Source organism: Mesoplodon densirostris, chromosome 20 (genome assembly GCF_025265405.1).
Source record: "Mesoplodon densirostris isolate mMesDen1 chromosome 20, mMesDen1 primary haplotype, whole genome shotgun sequence".
Classification (NCBI taxonomy): domain Eukaryota; kingdom Metazoa; phylum Chordata; class Mammalia; order Artiodactyla; family Ziphiidae; genus Mesoplodon; species Mesoplodon densirostris.
In genome coordinates this window covers 23814812-23842295 of record NC_082680.1, presented here as the reverse complement: position 1 = coordinate 23842295, position 27484 = coordinate 23814812, and the positions used below count along the sequence as shown (strand labels likewise).

Below are 27484 nucleotides of genomic sequence, written 5' to 3'. Positions count from 1 at the left end.
TATTTATGGAAATCTTTATACAAATGGACTATTTGAAAATTAGTATGTTAAATTATTTCACAAAAAAATTTTATTATCATATGTACTGGCAAAATTCTGTGTAACATATCCCTGAAGCAGAAAAATATGTGGAAAATGTTTGCTAGAAAATGTTTTGCCTATGAATGCTATTACAAGTGCACAGAAGAAAAGTACAAAATATATAATAAGGGACTTCCCTGGTGGTGCAGTGGTTAAGAATCTGCCTGCCAATGCAGGGGACACGGGTTCGAGCCCTGGTCTGGGAAGATCCCACATGCCGCAGAGCAACTAAGCCCCTGTGCCACAACTACTGAGCCTGTGCTCTAGAGCCCGTGAGCCACAACTTCTGAGCCCACGTGCCACAACTACTGAAGCCCACTCGCCTACAGCCCATGCTCCACAACAAGAGAAGCCACTGCAATAAGAAGCCCATGCACCGCAATGAAGAGTAGCCCCCGCTCGCCGCAACTAGAGAAAGCCCGTGTGCAGCAATGAAGACCCAACGCAGCCAAAAATAAATAAATAAAAATAAAATAAATTTATTTTAAAAAAAGGAATCTCAGTAAGTCTGGAATAAATTATGATAGAAAAATCATGAAAATCTTAAAAAAAACAAAATATATAATGAATATCATTGAAGAGGTAAGTGGAAATCTTCTAACCATGAATCAAGAAAAGATTGCTACACATGATTAAAGAAAGAGAACAAGAACAAATAGTTCTTAGAAATGAACAATTTGATATCTAAAATTAAAATGTCACCAGATGGGAGGGGATATAAAGTCAAGGAACTCTCCAAGAGAGTAAACAAATAAAAACAGATTGAAAATAGGAGAAAATAAAAATTAATAATAGCTTACTCAGGCATTAAAAACAACGAAATAATGCCATTTGCAGCAACATGGATGGACCTGGAGATTTTCACACTAAGTGAAGTAAGTCAGACAGAGAAAGACCAATATCATTATGATATCGCTTATAAGTGGAATCTAAAAAAAAAAAAAAAGTGATACAAATGAACTTGATTACAAAACAGAAACAGACTCACAGACTTACAGAATGAATTTATGGTTACCAGGGAGGAAGGGTTGGGGAGAGGGATAGATTCAGAATTTGGGACTGACATGTACCCACTGCTATATTTTAAAAAGATAACCAACGAGGACCTACTATAAAAGAAAAATTAGTAATAGGAACACTAAACAAGTAAAGAAAATAAAAAAGAGATTAACATCAAAGAAAATTAAGAGTGGTGGCATAATAACACAGATTGCCTTAGTGTTATATAATATTTGAGTAGATACAATAATGTAAAAACAAATTATTAATTTGACCAAAAATTGAAATATAATTTTGTTCTAAGGAAGGGGGGGACGTGACATTGATGGAGAAGAAATGAAGGAAGGGGATATGGGAGACAAGCCCTAATTTACCATTATAGGATGTCAACAGAAAATTTCTAAAACTGGTAAGTCAAAAAAATAGTAATCTAAGCATGTCACTTAGAAATACGGAGGCAACCTCATACCCGTCAGAATGGCTACCATCCAAGAGTCTACAAATAACAAATGCTGGAGAGGGTGTGGAGAAAAGGGAACCCTTGTGCACTGTTGGTGGGAATGTAAATTGATGCAACCACCATGGACAACAGTATGGAGGTTCCTCAAAAAACCAAAAATAGAGCTACCATATGATCCAGCAATCCCACTCCTGGCCATATACCCTGAGAAAACAATAATTCAAAAGGACACAGCCAGGGCTTCCCTGGTGGCGCAGTGGTTGAGAATCTGCCTGCTAATGCAGGGGACACGGGTTCGAGCCCTGGGCTGGGAGGATCCCACATGCCGCGGAGCAACTAGGCCCGTGAGCCACAACTACTGAGCCTGCGCATCTGGAGCCTGTGCTCCGCAACGAGAGGCCGCGATAGTGAAAGGCCCGCGCACTGCGATGAAGAGTGGCCCCCGCTTGCCACAGCTAGAGAAAGCCCTCGCACAGAAACGAAGACCCAACACAGCAAAAATAAATAAATTAATAAACTCCTACCCCCAACATCTTCTTTAAAAAAAAAAAAAAAAAAAAAAGGACACAGCCAGAAAAAACAAAAACACTAATACAAAAAGATACATGCACCTCAATGTTCACTATTTACAATAGTCAGGATATGGAAGCAACCCAAATGCCCATCAACAGACAAATGGATAAAAAAGATATGGTGTAGATACATACAATGGAATATTACTCAGCCATAAAAAAGAATGAAATTCTTTGCTATTATGAAATTCTGCTATTTACAACAACATGGATGGACCTAGAGAATATTATGTGTAGCGAAATAAGTCAGGAAGAGAAAGGCAAATACTGTATGATATCACTTGTATGTGGAGTCTAAAAAATAATACAAATGAATGTATATGCAAAACTCACAGGTTTTGCACCAAAGGGAAAAGGGGGGGGTGCTAATTAGGGGTATGGGATTGAAAGATACAAACTACTATATATAAAATATATAAGCAACAAGGGTGTATTCTATAGCACAAGGAATTTCAGCCATTATCTTGTAATAACTTTTAATGGAGTATAATCTGTAAGAATACTGAATCACTATGCTGTACACCTGACACTATATTGTAAATCAACTATACTTCATTTTTAAAAAAAAGGAAAGATGAGTTATTGTCAACAATAGCCCTCTTAGCCTTTTCTCCACTTTTTTTCAGCCTTTCAAAATGTACAATAAATATTAATAAAATATATGCTGAAAAGGTGTTTGTTTTTTTTGGCCGCACTGCGCAGCAAGTGGGATCTTAGCTCCCCCCCGACCAGGGATCAAACCCAGGCCTGCTGCATTGGAAGTGCAGAGTCTTAACCACTGGACTGCCAGGGAAGTCCCAAAAAGGTGTTTTTAAAAAAAGAAATATGGAGGCCAATACCACAGAAACTGGTCAGAAGATCTGAGGGTGATTGCTTCTATAGAACAGAATAAAATGGGTTTGAGAAGGGTGTGAACTGGTGTGCTTTGTTATATGCCTTTAAGTCTCAACTGACTTTTAAAAACATTCACATGTATTATTTTAATGAAAATTCAAATGAAATTTACAATAATAGTTACTGATATGTAAGCATCTTCTTCACTTCTGTACACTAAGCCCATATATTAAAATTAACTTCTGGACCACTCTACAGGTGTCTCAAACTTAGTATGTCTATCACTCAACTAATTTAACCTCATCCCCTAAACATGCAGCCCTTCAAACCTGTCTTCCTCTTACATAGCCCAGTGAAGGAAATGGCAGCACTTACCCACCATCAAAGACAAAAACCCAAGCTTCACAGTCAAGTCCTCCATCTTCCTTAACCTGCCTATCTTTTCAATCACTGAGTCCTAACAATTCCATCTCCTAAATATCTTACAAATCTCTCTCTCCCCACCCACTGCCACTTCCCTTGACTAATCTACCATAGCCTCTTGTAAACAACACAGCAACAGCCTCCCTATTTGTGTCTCTACAACTATGATCCTCCTGCAGTCCATTCCCTCCACAGCCAGAGTCATCTACCACGGGTTGGCATGCTAGGAGTGCACAGGCCAAATCTGTCACATGTTCTGGTAAGACTTGTAGTTAAGAATGGCTTCTTCTACATTTTTTTAATAGCTAAAAAAATCAAGAGGAGAACATTTTGTGACATGTTAAAATTATATGAAAATCAAAACAGTGTCCCTAAATAAAGTTTTATTGGAACACAGCCACACTCATTCATTTACATATCATCCATGGCTGCTTTGAGGCCACAATGGCAAAGCTGTGTAGTTGAGATGGAGACCACCTGACCCTCAAAGCCTAAATTATTTCCTATCTGATCCTTCATGTTTGTCAACCCCTGTTCTCAATCATAAATTTGATCATGTCGCTGTTCTGCCTAAAACCTTTCCTTAGCGCCCAACTGCTTTTATGATCAAATGGAGTGCTTGAAAGGAACTGGATATTTGAGACCCTGTTCAACTCTCCAGTCTTAAATTTTCCCACTCCCTTGCTTCCCTCTATCAGGGAATTAACTGCAAACTGCTGAATCCCTCAATTGTGCCATACCCTCTCTTGCTTTCAGGTTTTAGTACATGGACCATCCCTCTGCTTAGAAAACATCCCTTCACTTCACCCAACTGCTACTTAAGCCTCAAGTGTCACTTCCAAAGTGTCTCCAAAGTGTTACAACCCTGGATTGTAATTTTCTGTTCCCTTATGTGTATATTCCACTAGAATATAAACTCTGGGAGGGCCAGTGACTACGTCTCTATTATCCTCCACTGAATCCCAGTGCCTAGAATAGTACATGGCACAAAGAAGATGCCACAGGGAGTGTTTACATGAAGAAATGCTTCAGCATATTGAACAGGTATATTGTTTTGCACACTCCTTAAACCCTCTGTTTACATTAAACACAGTATATATATACCCAAACAAAAAGAAATTATCTGGGGTGGGAGACTGGTATTATGGTAAATGTTTCTATCAGATCCAAAGTAGTATGACCTATCTAAGTGAGCAAACCCTTAAAGAACAGACCATTTTCTTTCACCTGCTATGTATGTAAGTGTAGTCCACTTAATCTGTGCATATGTCCTAACAAGTTCTTTAAATTCTCCATTTTCAGACCTTCTGTAATTCTGTACATTCTCTACACTTTTATTAAGTCAGAAAGTCATTAAGCTTGAGAGCACAATAGGTGCAATACCTTTATTCTCTACCAACCCCAATATCTACCATTTTATGTTGCCATAAGATCTTTTTTTTTAAATGGAGTCAGAATATATACATATTTCATACAAATATAATATAATAATAGTGTTTAGATGCTAGAGGTTGACAAATATAGATCTGAAAGTCAGCTCTGTTATTAGATGGATGCTCCTAACAAGTTAGTTAACTTCTTAACCTTTAGTCTCTTCAACTGTAAAATGGGAATAAATAATAGTAGCTAACTCATAGGTTACTGTAAGAATTAAATGAGATATTACTTATAAAATGCTTAGCATTTAGCACAGAATCTGGCAAATAATAATGCCCAGAAGTGTTAGCTATTAAATTAATATTAAAACTATCATTTTATAAGTCTGCTTTAATAATTATAATATTAGAGGCTTATGTTTTCATTTCCTTCTGCCAATGAAATAGCCCAACATCTGACAGACCTTTCTCTCTAGGAAAGAATGAGAAAAAGTGCAAATAAAGTGAGTATAGAAAATAAAGATGTGAATTCTGTACCTTTTTTCAGGAATGTTCCTCCCAGAAGAAATTTTATCACGTGCTTTGTAAGAATACATCTTATACACGCTGGACTGCTTTTAAACATATAAAGGTCCATTCAAAAAAAAAAGAGAGAAGTTTCAAAAAACTTTTAAAAATGAAGAAAATAAGATACAAAATATTACAATAATTTTTCCTTTTACTAACCAACTCATCAAATAAATCATCTGAAAATAAGCTCATGAATTATCAACTTCTAGGGCTCTAAAGGCAGTTAGAAATGCAATGTAATATCCCATTCCTCCCAAATCTATAGAGAATATAAGATCAAAAGAATTCTTAGAGACATAGCAAGAGCCAAAGTCACAAAAATGATTCAATTACATTGTGTATACTTTAATAAAGCAGAAAAAGTTCACCAGAAAATTTAATTCAGCACATTTGTCCATCACCCCATCACCCTAGTATCCTCATTAGTGGAAGTCAGCCTGTGGATAAGTATTTAATCTGTAATAGTTACCTAAGATCCAAAACAAAGCAAGAAAAGGTGTGTATGTGTACGTGTCTATGTAATTATAATGAGAACATCTAGGAATCAGGCTTATTTTACCATCAACTAAAAGTATTATGATATCCAAAAAAAGATATTATAAAAAGTGTTATAATATCCAAGCCAAATGAGTTATAAAATAGGCTTAAAAGAAAAAAAATAAATATTACTTTCTCAGATACATCTGTTCTATTAACCCCAGAAATCATATATTGCATATTTTATTCTGTTCATATCATTTCTCTTTCCACACTTTATATCTTGTTATATATGGCATTTTCCTCTTTGAGTGGAAATAAAACAGAAAAATTTTAAACAGGAGTTGCATCAATAAAGAATGAAATAATAAGAACCATCTCTTTAATAAAAACAAACCTCTGAAGTTAATTCAATTGGTACTTGATTAGAGGAATGTTGCTCAGTGCCGGAAGATACAGCTTTAGAACTGAAAAATAATAAAATTAAATTATCTCAAATGTTAAAATGTAATTTTCTAATACATGAATCATCACACCTCCACTCTTAGAAAGGCAGATACGGTTATATTACTCTTTTAGAACTGATGCTTTTTTAAATTGATTTTTCCCCTCCAAAGAGCTTAAGCTCTTCAAAGTCTAGATTTAAAACTCTTTAAAGTTTTTTAAGTTTAAAAGTAAAACTGATCATCTAAAGTACAACATAATGGTTATAGTCAATAATACTGTATTATAAACTTCAAAGTTGCTCAGAGACTAGATCTTAATTGTTCTCTACACAAAAAAGAAGTGCTATTCAAGTGATGTGATAAAGTATTATCTAACGCTATTGCCATAATCACAATGCAATATATAAATGTATCAAACCAATACTTGTACACTTCAAACTTACACAATGTTAAATGTCAATTATATTTCAATTTTTAAAAAAATTGAAAGATGATCGATAACATGTAAAGGTACTAAAAAGTAGGCAACACGTGTATTCCCTTCCTGTCCTCTATACATAGGAAGGAAATATGGTATATAGATTCTTCAACATTTACCTCAATGCTGCTTCTTTATTTTATTTATTTATTTTTTTATTTTAATTGAAGCATAGTTGATTTGCAATATTGTATTAGTTTCAAGTGTACAGCAAAGTTACTTAGTTATACATATATGTATGTATATATCTATATTCTTTTTTTTCCTGATTCTTTTCCAGTATAGTTTATTACAAGATACTGAATATAGTTCCCTGCGCTATACACTTCTTTAATCAAGAGGAGAGCAGCTTTCTAAGTACTACAGTCATCTACTTCCTATTCACCAGGACAGTGTTCTATGATTTATCATTCTCCCTACTGATTCCCACACCCAAACTGACTAAAAGAGGTATGCAAAAATGATTATCTTTACTCATTTTATTTTGTGTGGTACCTGTAAATTGGCACAAAATGAATCATTTAAATAACAGAAAACCCAGAAGTTAAAAAAAAAAACTGAAAAATGAACCTTGGTAGAAAAAACTTCCTTGGACACAATTCTTCATTAGGTTGAAGGATAAGGCTTTGAGGGGATTCTGTTTTGGCTTCAGCTAGCCAATTTCTACCCTATTGAACACAAGAAGAACCTTTTAATGCACAGTGAGAAAATTCAATCAAACAGGCAGACTTCTACATTGTTTACCTTTTCTGTAAGGGTGCAAATCTTTACAAATTTGCTTTGCCCAGGAACTTCTACCAAGAATCCCTCAGTTATGAGCTGATGGGAAAAAACCTTCCACCAATTCTCTGTGTGATCCTTGCCAGTGCCAAAGAAACTGTGACTGCGATATTTATCTTCAAGACGCTGGGAATTCTGAAATTAGGCATAAAATCAATTCCTTAAAATGTTTATTTAATTAAACAGGAGATGTAAAACACGAAACCGTCTATTGATTCTTTGGCTTTAACACTAAATGTCAGCCTTAAAAACCTACGGAATTTTTATACCCCTCCTGCTTGCTCTGATTACTTAAGTCACAAATAAATACACTCAAAATAGTGTTCCTTTTCTGTTTTAAATAACGGCAGGAAATTTCATATATAAATCACATGCACTTCCCAATGCATAGGTTTGGATATATTTGGAATATTTAACCTTTGCTATTTAGACCTTTTATTAACATACTCACCTTATTGTTTGAAAATCATGATCATAAATCTACAGCTCAAGACTTGAAGCATGGGTGTTAAAGGCAGTGTGACCCATAGCTGCTAATCAGTGAGTGCAGTGCCAAGACTCAGGTTTCCACTGCATTGTTGTCATTACTGTGCTTTTTGTCCGTGCTGTTTCAGCAAAGTTTACTTAATCATTTCTGATTTAGCTGCTTCACTGAGATACATCAGAAAAAGCAGGTGCATGCTAGACAGCTGATGCTTTTGAGATATTTTTCCCTAAGTGACCAGAGGATTCCGATCGGAGACTCTTCACAGCCGTCAAGGTCTAGAAATATTGGGGAAGCTAGCCCATCATATGCAATCCTCTTCTCCTCTAATGGAAATGACTATCCCCACCTTCACTCTCCACAGAGAACTTTTTCTATTCACTTTGCCCTCTGATTACCCCTTTTAAATTTTTTATTTATTTATTTATTTTTGGATGCATTGGGTTTTCGTTGCTGCCCACAGGCTTTCACTAGTTGCGGTGAGCGGGGGCTGCTCTTCGTTGCGGTGCGTGGGCTTCTCATTGCGGTGGCTTCTCTTGTTGCCGAGCACAGGCTCTAGGTGGCTTCTCTTGTTGTGGAGCACGGGTTCTAGGCACATGGGCTTCAGTAGCTGTGGCACGTGGGCTCAGTAGTTGTGGCTCGTGGTCTCTAGAGCGTAAGCTCGGTAGTTGTGGCGCACAGGCTTAGCTGCTCTGTGGCATGTGGGATCTTCCCAGATCAGGGCTCGAACCCATATCCCCTGCATTGGCAGGCAGATTCTTTTTTTTTTTTTTTGCGGTACGCGGGCCTCTCACTGTTGTGGCCTCTCCCGTTGCAGAGCACAGGCTCCGGACGCGCAGGCTCAGCGGCCATGGCTCACGGGCCCAGCCGCTCTGCGGCCTGTGGGATCTTCCCGGACTGGGGCACGAACCCGTGTTCCCTGCATTGGCAGGCGGACTCTCAACCACTGCGCCACAAGGGAAGCCCCCTGGCAGGCAGATTCTTAACCACTGTGTCACCAGGGAAGTCCCTGATTACCTCCTTCATCCATCCTACACATCTCAATACTACTTTTTTTTTTTTTTTTTTTTGTGGTATGCGGGCCTCTCACTGTTGTGGCCTCCCCCGTTGCGGAGCACAGGCTCCGGACGCGCAGGCTCCGGACGCGCAGGCTCAGCGGCCATGGCTCACGGGCCCAGCCGCTCCGCGGCATATGGGATCCTCCCAGACCGGGGCACGAACCCGTATCCCCTGCATCGGCAGGCGGACTCTCAACCACTTGCGCCACCAGGGAGGCCCTCAATACTACTTTTAAATGTGTATGGTACTATATGAACACAGGGCTCTCTGGAGAATTGCTTCTATCTAATGTATTTGCAGTGAATACAGCAGATTGTAATTCGAGGGTCATTCTGCCTTTCCTCCACTGTAACTTCTACCACAGAATCTGGTAAGTTACAAACACTATTTCTCAAACTTTGTTTCAACTAGGCTTCTGGATGTAATTTAAGTTCACTAAACAAAGGCATTTTTGCATGACATCTACATGCAGGAAGTGAGGCAAAGGGGTCTACTTTGCTATGTTTGCAGGTATGCATGACTGTGGAGGGGTTTGCTTTTTATGCGAAAGTGTTAGCAAAGAACCTAGCATACAGCTTCTAGCTTCCTAAGTAACAGGAGACATTCATTTTGTTGATACAGATTATAGAAGGCAGCTCCCAGATCAAGCAGAAGTAGAACCTTCCTGATTGTTATAGCTCCCTATTCAGCGCAGTTTGGGGTCAGGCACTGACAGATAACTTCTTAACCACAGAAGAGGCAACTGCTTCCATGGCAGATTATTTTGCAGTATAATCTTATCAACAATACTCTAAGCCACTTAACATCCAGTAATAAATACCTTTCTGTTTAAATTCGCTAGACTGATCATGAGTTTCATAACAAATACTGTATTTTAGATTATATTCATGTTTCAAAAACATTCACTCCTTGAGTATGTCAAGAAGTTCCTGTATTCTAAAATTTTCAATATTAAATACAATTTAAAATTTTAGAAATAGGCACATCCTGTCACTCAACATTTTTATATTTCATCTATACTCTAATGATGGTTTAACAATCAGTGCATATTCAAATCCAGGGAACAAAATGAAAAGAATATACAGAATGAGTTCCAGCAGACATAACTCAGGCACTATAAGCCTCACTATATTACAAATGTATTGGTTTTGTTCAACTGATGAAAACGTTATGGTTACAAGTTTATGATTTTGGAATGTTAAAAATGTGAATACAAGTGAAATAACCTAAAAAGACTGATCCCTCACATAAAGAAATCTAGGCTGAAATTAGATTAGATTAGGAAAGTTCCCATCAGAGACACATCAGTGCCTAGATACACTGAGCTTTTTTAAAACACAGACTTGGGCTTCCCTGGTGGCGCAGCGGTTGAGAGTCCACCTGCCGATGCAGGGAACGCGGGTTTGTGCCCCGGTCCGGGAAGATCCCACATGCCGCGGAGCGGCTGGGCCCGTGAGCCATGGCCACTGAGCCTGCGTGTCCGGAGCCTGTGCTCCGCAACGGGAGAGGCCACAACAGTGAGAGGCCCACGTACCACAAAAAGAAAAAAACAAACAAACAAACAAACAAAAAACCCACAGGCTTCTTATAGGTTTAGTTAACAGGGTCTGTAACACGCATTCTAAAAATAAAAATTGAAATTGAATTTTGTATTAAAATAGCTAAGTAATAAAGCTTTAGTATCATGGTGATTATATTTACAAAAATTGTACTAGAACAAGATTCAGAGAAACAGAAACACCCATGTACAACGTGGCACCTTTTTCCACAACAACCTCTACGACCTACACTAACTGACTTTGGTTTGATTTGTGTAGAATGTTTAAAATCAAACATCACAGAATTTCAGATCTGGAAGGAACATTGGAGCTCACTGATCTATCTCGTCATTTTTACTCAGATACAAACAATCAGAGGCTCAAAGATGTTAAGAGGTAGCCTAAGGTCATAGAGGTAAGACTAGGACACAGTCCTCCAGACCACTACATCAGGGATATATATACACACAGACACACAGACACCAATATACATACATATACATATATACTGATTGTAGTTAGTGCAGCTAGACCACCTGGGTTCAAGTCACAGCTCCAGTACTTACTAGCTTTTGGATTTTGGGCAAGTCAGTTACTTAACTAACCTGTGTTTCTATTTCCTCAGCCGCTATACAAGTATAATAATACTTCCTATCTCTTGGGGATGTCGTGAAGATTGAGTAACCAGGACAGGACAGAGCCTGGCTCAATAATATTAACCTTATTTTTATGAGTTAACAGCTGATCCTTTAACTTAGCCTGCCTTCCTTAACATAAAAGCAAAAGCCCTGACTCAGTATCGAGTCAGTTTTCCCAGAACATTTGTAATGGCATTCTACACCTGCTGGGGGCTTACCTTTATAGTAGGAGAATCTACTGCTTGCAAACTAATAACACCAAAGATATTAAGTTGCCTAACTAGTACTTATTAGCAATCTGGACACTAAAAATTATTCCTCTAGCCTTCCCTTTCATAAGCAGAAAACAACCTGAAGTGAATGAACACATTTGCTGATATGAAGAAATGAGATGTTCTTCTCATCAGCAGGGGTAACTGTCCCTTCCCCTCGTGATCAATAATCATTGTGAATACTGTGTACTGTGTGAATAAATTTACACTGTCATGTTTCCACAGCAATCACCATACACAAAACGAAATATTTCTGCTCTTCGACATAGATCATTTTGTTTTAAAGAAATCATATTCTCTTTTCAACGAGAAATCCAAATTTACCCAAGTAACATTTCTGAAAAAACAGAATAGGGATTTTCAACAACAAATGCCTAAAAAAAAAAAAACCCACACGTCTAACAATTTCTTACTCTGAGCGAGGCATCTTCCATTAATTACTTATATGTTCTAGTTAACTTAATTTTCCAGGTTAACCCACTGACGAAGTAAAACTGCTAAGGATGAGAAAGCTGCCATAGCGGATATAGGGATTTGGGCACTGATTTTAAGGAGTGCACAATTCTACATGCACATAACCCTTACCAATCATAAATCTTCATTCTAGTATCTCTAGATCATTCAACCTAAAAATACAAATTTAAAACTGCATGTGAACAGCATAATAAAACAGACACAGCACTAGAACGTTAGTTAGGAAAGCTGTCCCTCATCCTGCTTCTGGCACAAAGTAATGACCTGACGTGACACAGGTCATTTAACTTTCTGGGACTTAGTATTAACCGCTGTATAATAAGGTGGTAGAATTAAATAATCTCTTTGCTCTAAGAGTGTCCACTTCTATGGGACAAAGTCTCAAAAATGGAAATTATCAACCCATTCTTTTCCTTTACAAAGCAGGCTGGAAAAATTAGGGTACCAAATGGATGCATCAGGGAGTCTGGAAACCTATGAATGGATCAATGTGTGTTAGAATAAAGGGAGCCGACTGGCCAGAGCACAAGTCCCAAAGGATCACTTTCTAATAAAAGCCAAATCTTCGCACCATTATCTGATAGAGAAAACAAACAAACTTGCCACTTCTCTGAATTAACTTCTTTAAAAATCACGATTGCTTGTTGTGGTAGTTCTTTCCGCTGGGAATGCCACATTCCTCTCCACCTTCTTCCCTCGGGTTGGCTCTGAATGCCCAACTCTACTCTTATCATCCACAGAATAGAAAGCGCCAGTGATACCATAACAAAGACTTCTCTAGTTTCACAGCCATTAACAAGCACTCTCTCTTCAGAACTTAAATAATACTTTATATCTATTCATATGTCCCCGATCTCTTTTTATGCTGCAATATACTTATTTCTTCTCAAGTAACACCTTCCATACTAGATGATGTCTCATCTAATTCCGCTTTGAATTCCCCACAAAACAGAGTACAGTAGCTCCCACAAAAATAGATGTTTTGGGAATTCCCTGGCGGTCCAGTGGTCAGGAGTCCATGCTTCCACTGCAGGGGGCACGGGTTTGATCCCTGGTTGGGGAACTAAGATCCCGCATGCCATGCAGCGCGGCCAAAAAAAAAAAAAAAAAGTTTAATAACTAGGAGAAAAAAGTAGTTATAAACTCTTAAGAAGTTTTAGATTCCTGTGTTCTTAAAGTGCAAAATAAGTCCATAGTTTCTGTCTATATTTTAACTAATTTTTTTTTCTTTTGCCTCTTTCCCAGTTCCTACAGGCCAAGGAAGTTCACAGCTGCCGCTTCAGAGCTTAAAAAGCTCATTTCTGGGACTGTTATTCTATGTGAACAATAAAGCCAAAATATAAAGTTACAATAATTATCTCTAGGAATATATTTCAACCTGATGAAATAGCTTGTCCGAAAAATTAAACGGATAACCCTCTCCTGTTAGAAAGTTTGAAAATTATAAAGGGTAATTAAAACTAACAATAGTTTTCCAGTGGCTGCCTATAGTCAAAGCATCTTTTATCAAAAGTGTCCTCTAATTCTGGAGCCATGATACGGTTTAGCACTTTGATAACATGATCAGGAAAGAGGTTTCACTTAATCTCCTGATTATGCAAATTAATGACTGTGTCTGTTTTCTAATCTGTAAAATTAAGATAACTGCATATCTTAATACTTAATTCACAAAGGTATTTAAAGATTTTTATGTGGGGCTTCCCTGGTGGCGCAGTGGTTGAGAGTCTGCCTGCCAATGCAGGGGACACGGGTTCATGCCCCGGGAAGAGCCCACATGCCACAGAGCGGCTGGGACCGTGAGCCATGGCCGCTGAGCCTGCGCGTCTGGAGCCTGTGCTCCGCAACAGGAGAGGCCACAACAGTGAGAGGCCCGTGTACCGCAAAAAAATAAATAAATAAAATAAAATAAAAAGATTTTTATGTGGTGAGCTATTTAGACCCCTAAAACAAAGTTCCTTAGGCAATACTTCTACTATTTAATTTCCAGCAAAACTTATGCTTTAAAAACAAAATTTTAAACTCCATTCACAAACACCTGAATGGCCTAAATAATCATTTATGGTATTTTTAAACATCCTATGTAAGAGAGGAGACTCATGTGCTGCTGAAATATTTGTTTCATATGTACAAATATTATTTGTTTAAATAAACTCCAAGAGTTTCAAGGTTAAGATACTTAACCATCTTACAAATGAAAATTATCTATAAAGATATTAATTTTTCCTAAATTAGTTAAGGTAGATGATTCACTAAATTCTCAAAGGAAATAAAATTATAATTTAAAAAATGGTATCCCAGTAGATACCAAGATCACTGAAATTGGGGGGAAAAACTTGCCTTATTTTCACTGTAGTTAATGTCTACAAATTTTCGTTAAGTGGTACTTTTTTAAAAAGTTTTACACCTTTATCTAGCAAGGGTAATATAAAATTTCACAAAGAATAAACTTCTTAATTTGCAGACTCCCAAAAGAGATTGTTGGTATAAGCGGTCTGACTTGGTTTTCAAATAATAGGTGAAATCTGATCCGTCTTGCGACCAGTTCAAGTTTGTCTAGGAGCCCATTTCCACTTAGCTGTTGATACTGGATACTGCTGGATTACACCAAATTAAAACAAGGATAATTTTTATAAATTATACATTCAGCTGGGATACACAGGTTTTAAAGATGACAGAGACAAGAAATTTTCATAGATCTCAATTACATTAAATCTATCCCTTGCAACTTAAATTCTTTTTTTAAAAAAATATAGCAGCACTCATATCAGCTAAACCAAGTACCTTAGGCAACACTTCTACCGTTAAATTTCTAACCAAACTTGAGATTTAAGAACAAAATTTTAAACTCCATAATCTAAAAACATCAGTACCTGAAGTTAACATATTTTTAGCATTTCATTAAAAGTATTTCACGGGCTTCCCTGGTGGCGCAGTGGTTGAGAGTCCGCCTGCCGATGCAGGGGACACAGGTTCGTGCCCCGGTCTGGGAAGATCCCACGTGCTGCGGAGCGGCTGGGCCCGGGAGCCATGGCCGCTGAGCCTGCGCATCCGGAGCCTGTGCTCCGCAACGGGAGAGGCCACAACAGTGAGAGGCCTGTGTCCCGCAAAAAAAAAAAAAAAAAAGTATTTCACAACTGGCTAACTTAATAAGTCCCCTTCGAAACAAAACAAAAACTCAGAAAGTAAATATTTACACAAAGTATTTGAGAATTTAAGAAATGAATGCTGACCTAAATTATTTTTAAAATTCTACATACAGGGCTTCCTTGGTGGCACAGTGGTTAAGAATCTGCCTGCCAATGCAGGGGACACGGGTTCGAGTCCTGGTCCGGGAGGATCCCACATTAGTTGCTGTGGAGCAACTAAGCCTCTGAGCCACAACTGCTGAGCCTGCATCTAGAGCCCGTGAGCCACAACTACTGAAGCTGGGGCACCTGGAGCCCGTGCTCCGCAACAAGAGAAGCCCGTGCACCACAACGAAGAGTAGCCCCCGCTCACCACAACTAGAGAAAAGCCCACACACAGCAACAAAGACCCAACACAGCCAAAAATAAATAAGTAAAATAGATAAAGAAAGAAAACAAAACTTAAAAAAAAAGTTGTACACACACAGTGAGAATTTTAATCTCCACTTTTAGTATATTTTTAATAAATATACGTAGTTGCAAAGGATTCTATCTCCCATTTTTGGTTTATTCAACTAACGTCAATATATAATACTTAGCTTTACAGACTTCTAAATCAGGAATAAAATCATATAAACAAAAGGACTACAGAAAAAGCTCTTTGGCTATAAGGGTCATGACCTACTCATATTTGTACCTGCAACTGTTAGCATAATGCTGGCACACTAATTACTCAAAAAAAAAAAAAGTAGGAGAATTAACTATTCATTGGTGAAGAAAAAAACTTTCTTAGAATTTTAAATACTTCTGATTAGAAATAAAATAGAAGGAAAGAAAAAATATACTACCAAATATTATTAGTGAACTTAGACATTTACAAATAATCACTGAAATTTAAATTTTGCTCAAAAAATTTACGACTTCACAGGGCACCAAAAGATACAAATTTGTTCTACCTGTCCCTTGACACAATGAAAGTAAACTTTTCTTAATTATCCTATAAAAGACCAGTCTAGGGATTCATCCAACTGCAATGTAATAAACTGAAACAGACAGCCTGGAAGCAGTGTCTTAATGATACACACAGGTTTTGTCAAAGGTAATGAATGCAGTGCTTAAATGGAACTTAATATGACTCTCTGAGTTCTGATAACTAAAGCCAAAGCTATAATCGTAAAACAGCAAACCTATGAAGAAAAGTGTAATAGGAGTAAAAGAAGAACTCTGAAGGTGACTCACAGACATACTTACAGATCCTCGGAGAAATAAAATTGGAACCCCAATTCCAAACTTTTCGCCTAAGATGGTCACGGCAGATAAGAGCTGGAATGCTTGTGGACCAAAGTCCTGTAACATATCATCTGAGTCATCAATGGAATAGCAGCATTCCAATCTAAATAAAAAGAAAATGTAAAGAAAGCTTAGCCAAGGCATGTACCTTTAGAAATAAAAAGATTTAGTGTAACAGTTAGCCCAGTAAAAAAATATCTTAAATGTGCCAACTGCTTCAGAAGATACAAATAAAGTTCAATACAGCTGAGAGCATGTAAAGTATGTAAAACATGAAATATAAACTATAATATAGCATCACAGGTATGTTATATTAATGGTTCTCGACGCTAGTGCCCTAGGATCCAAGTTTCACAGGAGGTACCTTGGGCCATAGAGAGAAACAGGTTCAAGCAAGCAGAGCGCAGGATTACAGCTCAAACAGATCCACTTGATCGACTGTATAAATACTGGACTTTTGTGTTAGGTTTTGATGGAAGAAAAGGTTTATTGCCCACCCCCACCCCTGCCGCAAAACTTCTGAACTGAAAAAACACATCTCCTATGCAAGAAGTTGTTAAAGTCATACTTTAAAATATGACCAAAGATTATAAGCTTTTCATGTAAGTCCATTTAGAAGTTAAATTCCTAAGCCATCTTTCAGGTAGAAATTATCATTAACACAAATTAATGAAATTCTCATTTGTATTAATTCTCATTAATACAAATGAGAATTCTTTATGGCATGTTGAGAACAAAAGGACTCAGAGAAAATCAACTAATATAGTTCAACTACCTAATTCTGTTGCTTTCTTTGTAATAAATATCTTTGAAATAGCAATAAGAATATAGTATTCTAGATATAATATATTTTTAGAGAAAAAAAGGCTATGTTTAGGTTTATTCTCTATTTTAACTTCTTTAATAGGATACTTAGTTCATTTATTTTCTTTTCTAATACGAGTATTTAAAGCTATCAAATTCCCACCAAGTATCACCTATGCTACAGCATACAAGTTTTAATGTATATTGCTGTAATTATCAGTAAGTTCTAAAAATGTTTTAATTTCCAGTTTGAGTTTTTTCCTTGATTGATGAGTTACTTTAGAGTGTTATTTTAAATTTCCAAATAAATGAGAATTTCCCTTTTTATCCTCTTGTTTACTTCTAATTCTGTTGCATTCTGGCCAGAAAATGTGGTGTGTTTGAAACCAATACACTGAAAACTTGAGACAGGTTACAGTCTAGTACAGAGGTTAGAAAACTCTTCCTATAAAGGGCCAGACAGTAAATAGCTTAGGCTTTGTGGGCCAATCTCTGTGTCACAACTACTTAGATCAACTCTGCAAAAACAACCATAGATAATATATAAACAAAAGGGCAAGACTGTATTACAAAAAAACTTTATTTACAAAAACAGGCAGTGAGTGGATTTGGTCCATGGGCCATAGTTTTGCCAACCACTGCTTTAATATATAGTACGTTTTTAAATTTTTATTTATTTATTTATTTATTTTGGGCTGCGTTGGGTCTTCGTTGCTATGCACGGGCTTTCTCTAGTTGTGGCGAGCAGGGGCTGCTCTTCGTTGCGGTGCGCAGGCTTCTCATTGCGGTGGCTTCTCTTGCTGTGGAGCACGGGCTCTAGGCACACGGGCTTCAGTAGTTGTGGCTCACGGGCTTAGCTGCTCTGTGGCTAGTGGGATCTTCCCGGACTAGGGCTCGAACCCGTGTCCCCTGCATTGGCAGGAGGATTCTTAACCACTGTGCCACCAGGGAAGTCCCTATAGTTCATTTTTATAAATATGCCATCTATGTTTGAGAAGTGTAGTCTCTAATTCAGCGCTTCCCAGCCCATGTGCTACAAATGGATTATAGGTGTGCTGAAGGTTAATCCCTTGAGATCTTAGGGTTCTGAACAGAACCTAGACTCAATTAGCCATTAACTATGTGGGTCACGAAGTAAAAATGTTTGAGACACATTACTCTAATTGCTTGGTAAAGGCTTCTACATACTGCATGTCCAATAAATCAAACTTGTTACCATATTGACCAGATTTTCTATTGCTTCCTAATTTTTTGATTTCTTAACCTACCAATAACTAAAAATTATATCAACCTCTCCTACTTTGATGGTGGAATTGTTGATTTCTTCCAGCTTTTCTGTCAGTCTGTGCTTTACATAGTTGTAGGGTTTTTTTTTAAGGTGCATAGAACAATTCTGTCCTCTTGGTGGAAGAACCATTTATCACTGCATAGAGACCCTCTCCATCCCTAATAAAACTCCTTTTGTCGGGCTTCCTTGGTGGTGCAGTGGTTGAGAGTCCGCCTGCCGATGCAGGAGACACGGGTTCGTGCCCCGGTCCGGGAAGATCCCACATGCCCCGGAGTGGCTAGGCCCGTGAGCTATGGCCGCTGAGCCCGCGCATCCGGAGCCTGTGCTCCGCAATGGGAGAGGCCACAACAGTGAGAGGCCCGCGTACCACAAAAAAAAAAAAAAAAAAAAACCTCCTTTTGTCTAACAGTAATACAGCTACCACACCTAGTATATGGTTAGCTCAACTACATACACCATTTGTATTTTATTTTTTCAATTAATATATAGTTAAATTGATTGTATGTCTGTGTGTGTGTGTTAAGGTCTACAAATTTAAACACATTCATAGATTCTTCTAACCATCACCACAATCAGAACATGCAACAAATCCATCACTGCAAAATACTCCCTTGTCCTATTCCTTTGTAATCATAAACTTGACCCCATCCCTCTAATCTCTGGCAACCACTAATCTTTTCTTCATCTCTACAGTGCAGTTTTATGTTTGAGAGAATATCACATAAATAGTAGAACTGGCATTATTTCTTCTTTTTGGGGGGTAGAATTTGCCACTGAAATCATTTGGGCTAGGGAATTTTATTTTCGGAAGTTTTTAACAAGGATCCAATTTCTTCAACAGTGGTAGGATTATTCAGGTTATGTACTTCATTGTGAGTGAGGGTTTTTTTTGTTGTTTTTTTGTGTGTGTGAGTGAGTTTTATTAGTCTGAGGTTTTCAAGGAATTGGTCCATTTCACCTAAATTACTGAATGTATGTGCACTGAGTTATTCATAGTATTTCCTCATTATCCTTTTAATGTCTGTTGTGGCTAGAGTGAAATTCCTTCTCTCAGTCCTGATATTGGTAATCTGAGACTCCTCTTTTTTTTTTTTTTTTTTTTTTAGAACTTTCTATCAGTTTTATTGACCTTTTCAAAGAATGAGCTTTTGAGTTCATTGGTTTTCTCTAATTGTTTTTGTTTTCTATTGATTTATGCTCTTATCTTTCCTTCCTTCTGCCTCCTTTTAGTTTTCTTTACCCCTATTTGCTAGTTTCTTAAGGTGGAAGCTTAATTACTAATTTGAAACCCTTCTTCTACTATAAGTATTTAATGCTCTAATTTTCGCTGTCAGTATCACTTTAGCTGTACCCCATACATTTTGTATTTTCATTTCACTCAGTGCAAAATATTTTCTGATTCACCTTGAGACTTCCTCTTTGACTAATGGATTATTTAGTAGTGTGTTACTTAATTTCCAAGTGTTTGGAGACTTTACTGTTATCTTTCTGCTGTTGATTTCTAGTTTCATTCCATTTTAGTTAGAAAATGTATTCTATATAAATACAAATCTTTTAAATGTGTTAAGGTTTGTTTTATGATCCAGAATACAGTCTCTTTTCATGAACATTCCATCTGTACCTGAAAAGAACGTGTATCTGCTGTTCTTAGGTGGAATATTCTATAAAAGTCAATTAGACAGTTTGCTGACAGTCCTGTTCCATTTCTTCTATTTTCTTACTGATTTTCTGTCTACTAGCTCTATTAATTACTGAGAGATGCTGAAGTCACCAACTTTACTTACGGGGTCTCCTTTCAATTCTGTCAGTTCTTTTTAAAGTATATACACATTTAGGATTAGGTGTTCTTGGATATAATGGTTATCTTTGTGTGTCAGCTTGGCTAGGCTATGGTACCCAGTCATTTGGTCAAACACTAACCTAGATGTTGCTATAAAGGTATTTTGTAGATGGGATTAACATTTACAATCAGTTGACTTTAGGTAAAGGAGCTGACCCTTGATAATGTGAGTAGGTCTCATCCAATCAGATGAAGGCCTTAAAGAGCAAAGACTGAGGTTGGCTGGAGAACAAGGAATTGTGACTCAAAACTGTAATGTAGAAACCCTGCCCAACTTTCCAGCCTGCTAGGCTGCCTACAGATTTCAGGTTTGCCAACCCCTACAACTGCATGAGCCAATACCTTAAAATTAACCTCTCTCTCCCTCTCTCATTATCTGTGTGTGTGTGTGTGTGTGTGTGCGTGTGTGTGTACACATATGTGCATGTATTGCTCTGGAGAACCCTGACTGATACATTGGTAAACTGACTCTTTTATCATCATGTAATGTCCTTCTTTATCCCTGCTAATATTCTTCCTCCAAAGTCTCCATTATCTGACATTAAAAGTAACAACTCCAGCTTTCTTTTGATTAATGTTTTCATGGTATACAGTTTTTATCTTTTTATTTTTTTTATTTATTTATTTTTTTTGCGGTACGCGGGCCTCTCACCGCTGTGGCCTCTCCCGTTGTGGAGCACAGGCTCTGGACGCACAGGCTCAGCAGCCATGGCTCACGGGCCCAGCTGCTCCACAGCATGTGGGATCTTCCCAGACCGGGGCACGAACCCGTGTCCCCTGCATCGGCAGGCGGACTCTCAACCACTGCGCCACCAGGGAAGCCCTCTGTTTATTTTTAATCTACCTATATAATTATACCTATAGTGGATTTCTGCGGACAGCATTTGGTTGGGTCATATTTTTAAACCAATTCTAACAATTTTTGCCTTTAAATGGTATTTTTAGACCATTTACATTTAATATAACTATTGATATGTTTAGATTTAGGTCTACCATTAATTGGTTTATCCATTTATAAAAGTAAAAGATTGTAATACTGTTTGCTTTGTCCTCTTTTTTAATAAATAAATTCATTATTTTGTTTTTAAAAAACTGCAATACAGGGCTTCCCTGGTGGCGCAGTGGTTGAGAGTCCGCCTGCCGATGCAGGGGACACGGGTTCGTGCCCCGGTCCGGGAGGATCCCAGATGCCGCGGAGCGGCTGGGCCCGTGAGCCATGGCCAAGGGGCCTGCGCGTCCGGAGCCTGTGCTCCGCAACGGGAGAGGCCACAACAGTGAGAGGCCCGCGTACAGCAAAAAAAAAAAAAAAAAAAAAAAACTGCAATACATATCACTCAACAAAAATTCAATTAAAAATTATTTGCAAAGGAAGAGAAACAAAGACTTTTAGAATGTCCATCTAGAAGAAGAAAACATTACCTGGACCTGCAATTATCACAGCATTTTTCAGTTCCCATAATTCCCAAGGAGGCTTTTCGTAGCTGTTTGTCTTCAAAATGAGACAAGATGAGTCTACCCAAGAGGAAATTTTAAATTAAATAAAAGAACAAAAACATATATGTTAAATTCATTGTTGAAAATAATGAGGTGAAATCAACATTAATTGATTCAGCTGAGACCTCATTATTTGGCTTCAGTTTACTGAGGCACAAAGCAAGTTGCCTTAAAAATTCAGCACATATGTAACACCATCAAATACTTTTTAAATACTTCTAATTACTTTGAAAAACTTTTTTCTTAAGAGTATTATCTATAAATCCTTGTTATTAACTGATATAAAGTAAATAATACTTACTGTCGCCTACACCTTCTGGAATAAAGATATTTTTCCATCTTTGCCATCATCTTTAATTTGTATAATCGAAACTTTTCATTGCATATTTCACTAAGGAGGCGCCTGTCAATTAAAAATACCACAGTAGTATTAAAATTGTATTAGCAGTTTTATTTCATTTATTTATTCCTGTTTATTTTTCATAGCCTATAACATCCACAGTGCTAACAAGATAAAGAACACTTCTATCATCTCAGAAAGTTACTGTGTCCCTTCCCAGTCAATGCCCCCATAAGAGGTAAGCATTTTTCTGATTTTTATCAAAATTACTTTTGAAAGAATTCTACCCATGTCCAAGCATCAATTTTTTAGCTGCCTATGAAAAACTGTTAAAACCCTAAAGTTCTTCATTTTGACGTATATGCTACTTGCTTTTTTGGCAATCTTTCTACTGTATGTGAATTTTTACCTTTTCCCAGTAAAAGGTTATTCTTTAAGTTATTTTATATGAGAAACTAAAGGCATCTAATCTATATAAGGAATACTGAAAAAGACTCATGATCTAAATATGAGCCTTCATCACTTTAGCTCTTCAGAGAACTTCTCAGCCCTCTAAAAACTACCTCTTTGTATTATGGGGTATTACAGGACACCAATAAAGTATCAGAATTAAGTTCCTTCCTCAAACAATTCTAACCATTTTTTCCCCATAATACTGAATTTATATAAACTTTTTAAATAACACTAAAGATGTTTTTTTTAAGTTAATGCTGCTATACCTCATCCTGACTCTGTTAATTCTACTCTCCTGTGAAGAAGTTCCATGACTATCGTATATCAGATGACAATCTTCCAAATAGTCTTTGCATATCTTTCCAAGAATAAAGAGAAATCTGAGTTGAATAGGTTTCAAATATTTCAAAAGAAAACAATAATTTAGCCACAAGATCTAAGTGATAATACTGATCCTCATCACTCATGTTTTGACTATACAGCCTTCTAACTGATAAAAATACCTCTGTACAATTCTCAAGGATGATACCAACAGGGAATCCAGTTAAGTGAGTTCTGGGAAGTCTGGACACACAAATGATCTCTTATTCAAAAACATTCTTATCATCTGACACCACCAACCACCATGCCTTTCCATGTAATTTCCCTAAAAGTCTCTTCCAATGATTGACTCTAGTTCCTAGGTTAACCATCTAACCTCATTATTCCTAGCTCATGGGCTAAATATTAGTTTCCTTTTTTGCTCTGTTTTGTTTGTTTAGCTCACCTCTTTCTCCTCAGATAGAAAGAACAAGGGAAACAATGCCCACACTATGAGAGCTAGATCTTCCCTTATGTTTGGTTCCCATGATCTACATTTAACTAATCTCATCAGTTTCAGTAACAAATTGAAGAAAATAAAGTAACAAGTCTCTAACAACAAATCAAATGAATATTTATTCTTCTTTTAGGACCATCAAAATAGTTAAAGTATAATATTCCACAGAATAAAAACAAGTTGAAAAAGAAGAAATATTCTAAAAACAATACCATAAATAGAAATCAGGTGGAGCCAGTGGAAGATTTGTTAAACTGAGATTAATTTGCAAATTATTCCCTTTAAACAAAGATTACAGTAACTATTGGGTTTGACTGTTTTAAATAATGGCAGGTGCAGACATTGAGACTTTGCCAATAAAAAATATAAAATTGCATATTTACACTGATGACTGGACAAGTTTCTTCTCTCAGTCACAGGATTCTAGCATAAGACAAACTAAAACTTTTGTGAATTACAGTGATCTTTTCATTTGAAAAGCAGCTATTCGATTTATTCTAAAACTTTGTTTTTTCTAATAGAAGAGGTTTGTCACAAGGATGTCAGAGATCTGGGCCTCAATCCTTGCTGAAATGTTTTTTAATGCTGATTAACCCTATAGTTTTATTTCCTTTAATATGGATGCAAAGAACAACCTGTCTGTACTAAAGATTCAAGAGTGGATTTCCTGGCACCACTATTTGATTACTAATCACTGTTACTCTCTGTTAAATCTTTTTTGTGTGTGTGTGCAGTACGTAGGCCTCTCACTGTTGAGGCCTCTCTCGTTGCGGAGCACAGGCTCTGGACGCGCAGGCTCAGTGGCCATGGCTCACGGGCCCAGCCGCTCTGCGGCACGTGGGATCTTCCCGGACCAGGGCACGAACCCGCGTCCCCTGCATCGGCAGGCGGACTCCCAACTACTGTGCCACCAGGGAAGCCCTCTCTGTTAAATCTTAATGAGATAACCATTTAAAATATCTTTTGAGACTCAGATACACAGGAACTATATCTATTGATGAACCTGCCAAGCCACATTATAAAACTTGGGCCGTTAAACGGTCTTCAGCATCTTTAACACAATGAACAAATAAAATCAGAACTGTTAGGAATCAACTTATGTTTGATGCAATCCCAAATTTAATTGTAGCATGCAGAGCTGTGTTCTATCCCAATTATTTTAAATTAGTTTATAAAAAGCTTCACATAGACACCAGTGTCAAAAGGAAAATAATAATTGTTCTGTTTAAGAAGATGGTTTATTGACTGTATGTTAAGAAACAAAAGTTAGTGACTACTCTTAAAAGAAGCTTAAAATTTATAGCAAACATTCTTACCTAATTAATCCCTATTCTTCTTTTATATCTCAAGTTAACCCATTACTTCCTCAAGGAAGCCTTATCTGACCTTTATAACTTGGTAAACACACACCCATAATATACTCACTACTCGATGCAATTTCCTTCATAGCACTTAACACAGTTTTAATTTTATACAAATTTGCATTATCCTTTTCAAAAAAACGTTTGGTTATTGAAATTTTCAAACACAAAAGAGCAGTAAAATGAACCCTATGTATCCACGCTTGTACAATTCTGCGATTAAGACCTGCCATTCCCATTATACAGTAAACTCTATAAAAACAGGTACTATATCTGCTTTTATTTACCATTGGATCCCCGGCACAAAGCATAATGCTTGGAACATAGTGAGTACTCCAAAAAAATTGTTGAGTAATAAATAAAAGCAAAAACTGTATTAGATAGGCACTCTCATCATTTTAATAAGATGGCCTAATAGGTCCATCCAAGAGCTCAACTTATGTAGCTATATGGAGGTGCATTTTGAAAACACCTCATCTCGGCAGGCCCATCAGTTACCACGTATAGGTTTTTTTTCTTGAATTTTTTTTTCTTATGGATGAAGGAATAAGTTGGTAAACCCTGTCCCTAAAACTTTGCAAGATGAAGTTTTCCTCTCAATATCAATCTCACAGAACATAAATGCCAACAAGATACCTGTTTAGTATTTAAGTGGAATGGTTTTTCCTGTATCTAAACACTAAGTACAATATTTTTTCCATGGCAGTCAGTCAGTACAGGGCAACATGATCATTCACACACTGCCAAGGAGAGCTGGCATGCTCTCTTAGAACTAACAAAGGAAACAAAAATGGTAATTAGAGACAAACTGGGATTGGTAGAAGTCATTTAGAATAAGCACCATGGCAGCATGAGAAGAAAAAAATAAAAACAAAATAAATGGTATCTAAAGTAACTATGGCTGAAGACATATCAAAACTTGAGAGAACCTGAGGAGAAAAACAGCTCATTGATGAACAATATTAAAAAGTGTTCCATAAGATCTACGTTACATTCCCAGTATAGTGATTTTAGTTAACTCTTCACACTAAATGAGGTATAGAAGAAATTAGGTCATCTCCTCTGGGTAGCAACACACCACGAAGTTCTTCTTAGACATCTTCTGTTTTCTTTTGGTTTTAAATGCACTTATACATATTACTTTAAATTTTGAATGTTGTCTCAAATACTTTCGGAGCTTACGTGGAAAGAAAGAAATCTGCAAGCGTGAAAGCAATAAATGTTTTTACCTATTTGTGTTAATGTCTCCTGGAGCCCAAAGTACATGACAAGAACTTTGAAGTCCATCACGGCCAGCTCTACCAATCTCCTGGTAATATGATTCCATTTCTTTAGGAGCACCGTAATGAATGACTTGGCGAATGTCAGCTTTATTAATGCCCATTCCAAAAGCTATGGTAGCTATTACACACTGAGAATAAAATAACAACATAGTTTGACAATCATTTAGCAGAACTAAAACCTTACATGTTTACCTTTTGGTAAGAATAATTAGTTCATTAACTAATTAACTAAAGTCATGGCATGAAAATGAATTTAATATAATTTCAACCAACTGCTTACAGATTAAAAGATTATCTGCCCAATTTACAGATTAAGGAATGGTGACCATAAAATAGGATTTGTTCCCTCTCTATTAAAAGAAGCAAATAGGGCCTCCCTGGTGGCGCAGTGGTTGAGAGTCCGCCTGCCGATGCAGGGGATACGGGTTCGTGCCCTGGTCTGGGAGGATCCCATATGCCGCGGAGCGGCTGGGCCCGTGAGCCATGGCCGCTGAGCCTGCGCGTCCGGAGCCTGTGCTCCGCAACGGGAGAGGCCACAACAGTGAGAGGCCCGCATACCGCAAAAAGAAAAAAAAAAAAAAAAAAAGAATCAAATAAAGTGGTTTCTCTGAATGCATGAGTACAAGACACAAAAGAGGCTCTTAAACTATTTATTACATTAAATGAGCCTTTGGGATAATATTATGAAGTTTCAAGACTGCATAGTATCTTAATATTTTCTAGCATTATTCTAAGGTAGAAGGAAGCTTCTCATTAAAGAAAATGCAAAGCAGAAGTTAAGTTCTTCTCAATTTGAGATGACTAGTCCAGGCTTATAGCGACAGGGTGTGGAAATGATGTTGATGGTGATGATTTAAACCTACTCACATGGCTTGAATTTAAATCTTCCCAAATAATCTGTATGACACCCACTGAAACAGGATTCCAGTCATTATATGAATCTCAGCTGTAACACTTCACAATAACTTCATCAATACCCTTCCTTTCTTCAGTTTTTCTCCTTCAGATCATTCCTACTTGGTGCTCCCAGTCTAATGTTTCTATAATACTATTATCTTGCTCAAAAATATAGAGTAGTCTGTCACAGTGGTTTCCAAATTCTGTTCTGCAGAACTCTGAGGATTCTAAAATACCCCCAGGGACTGACTTGGAGATAGGGAAGCTCTTGGACCCCTTCATCCGTCACATCAACTTCAACAAGAATGATTCTACTTTAATCTGTTTTACCTATTAGATAAAATTTCATTTAAATAAAGAATTCTATGGCTAAAGTAGTCTGGGAAACCTAGAGAAACTTCACACCAATCCCAGCTTGCCTCTTTGCAAGTTTTAAGGCCCTCTACAACGTGGCCAAACAACCCACTCAACTCTTTTCTTACGAGTCTCCACCATTCCTCCCTGCCTTTTTACCTATACTTTGTGCCCTTC

The 27484-nt window shown here is 37.3% G+C and overlaps 1 protein-coding gene across 3 annotated transcripts in view; it reads right to left on the bottom strand.

The window, feature by feature from the left end:
- WRN (WRN RecQ like helicase) overlaps window positions 1-27484 on the bottom strand; it is a 134064-nt gene that overhangs the window by 19402 nt on the left and 87178 nt on the right. For 2 of the 3 annotated variants that reach the window (XM_060085979.1, XM_060085980.1), the window contains exons 21-28: window positions 26003-26184; window positions 22104-22205; window positions 21728-21820; window positions 16338-16479; window positions 7461-7631; window positions 7287-7384; window positions 6190-6259; window positions 5283-5359 (exon numbers count right to left, since the gene is read on the bottom strand). In XM_060085979.1, the coding sequence (XP_059941962.1) occupies window positions 5283-5359; window positions 6190-6259; window positions 7287-7384; window positions 7461-7631; window positions 16338-16479; window positions 21728-21820; window positions 22104-22205; window positions 26003-26184 (935 nt within the window). The remainder of the gene's footprint in view (window positions 1-5282; window positions 5360-6189; window positions 6260-7286; window positions 7385-7460; window positions 7632-16337; window positions 16480-21727; window positions 21821-22103; window positions 22206-26002; window positions 26185-27484) is intronic. The other variant, XM_060085981.1, reaches the window with a different exon arrangement.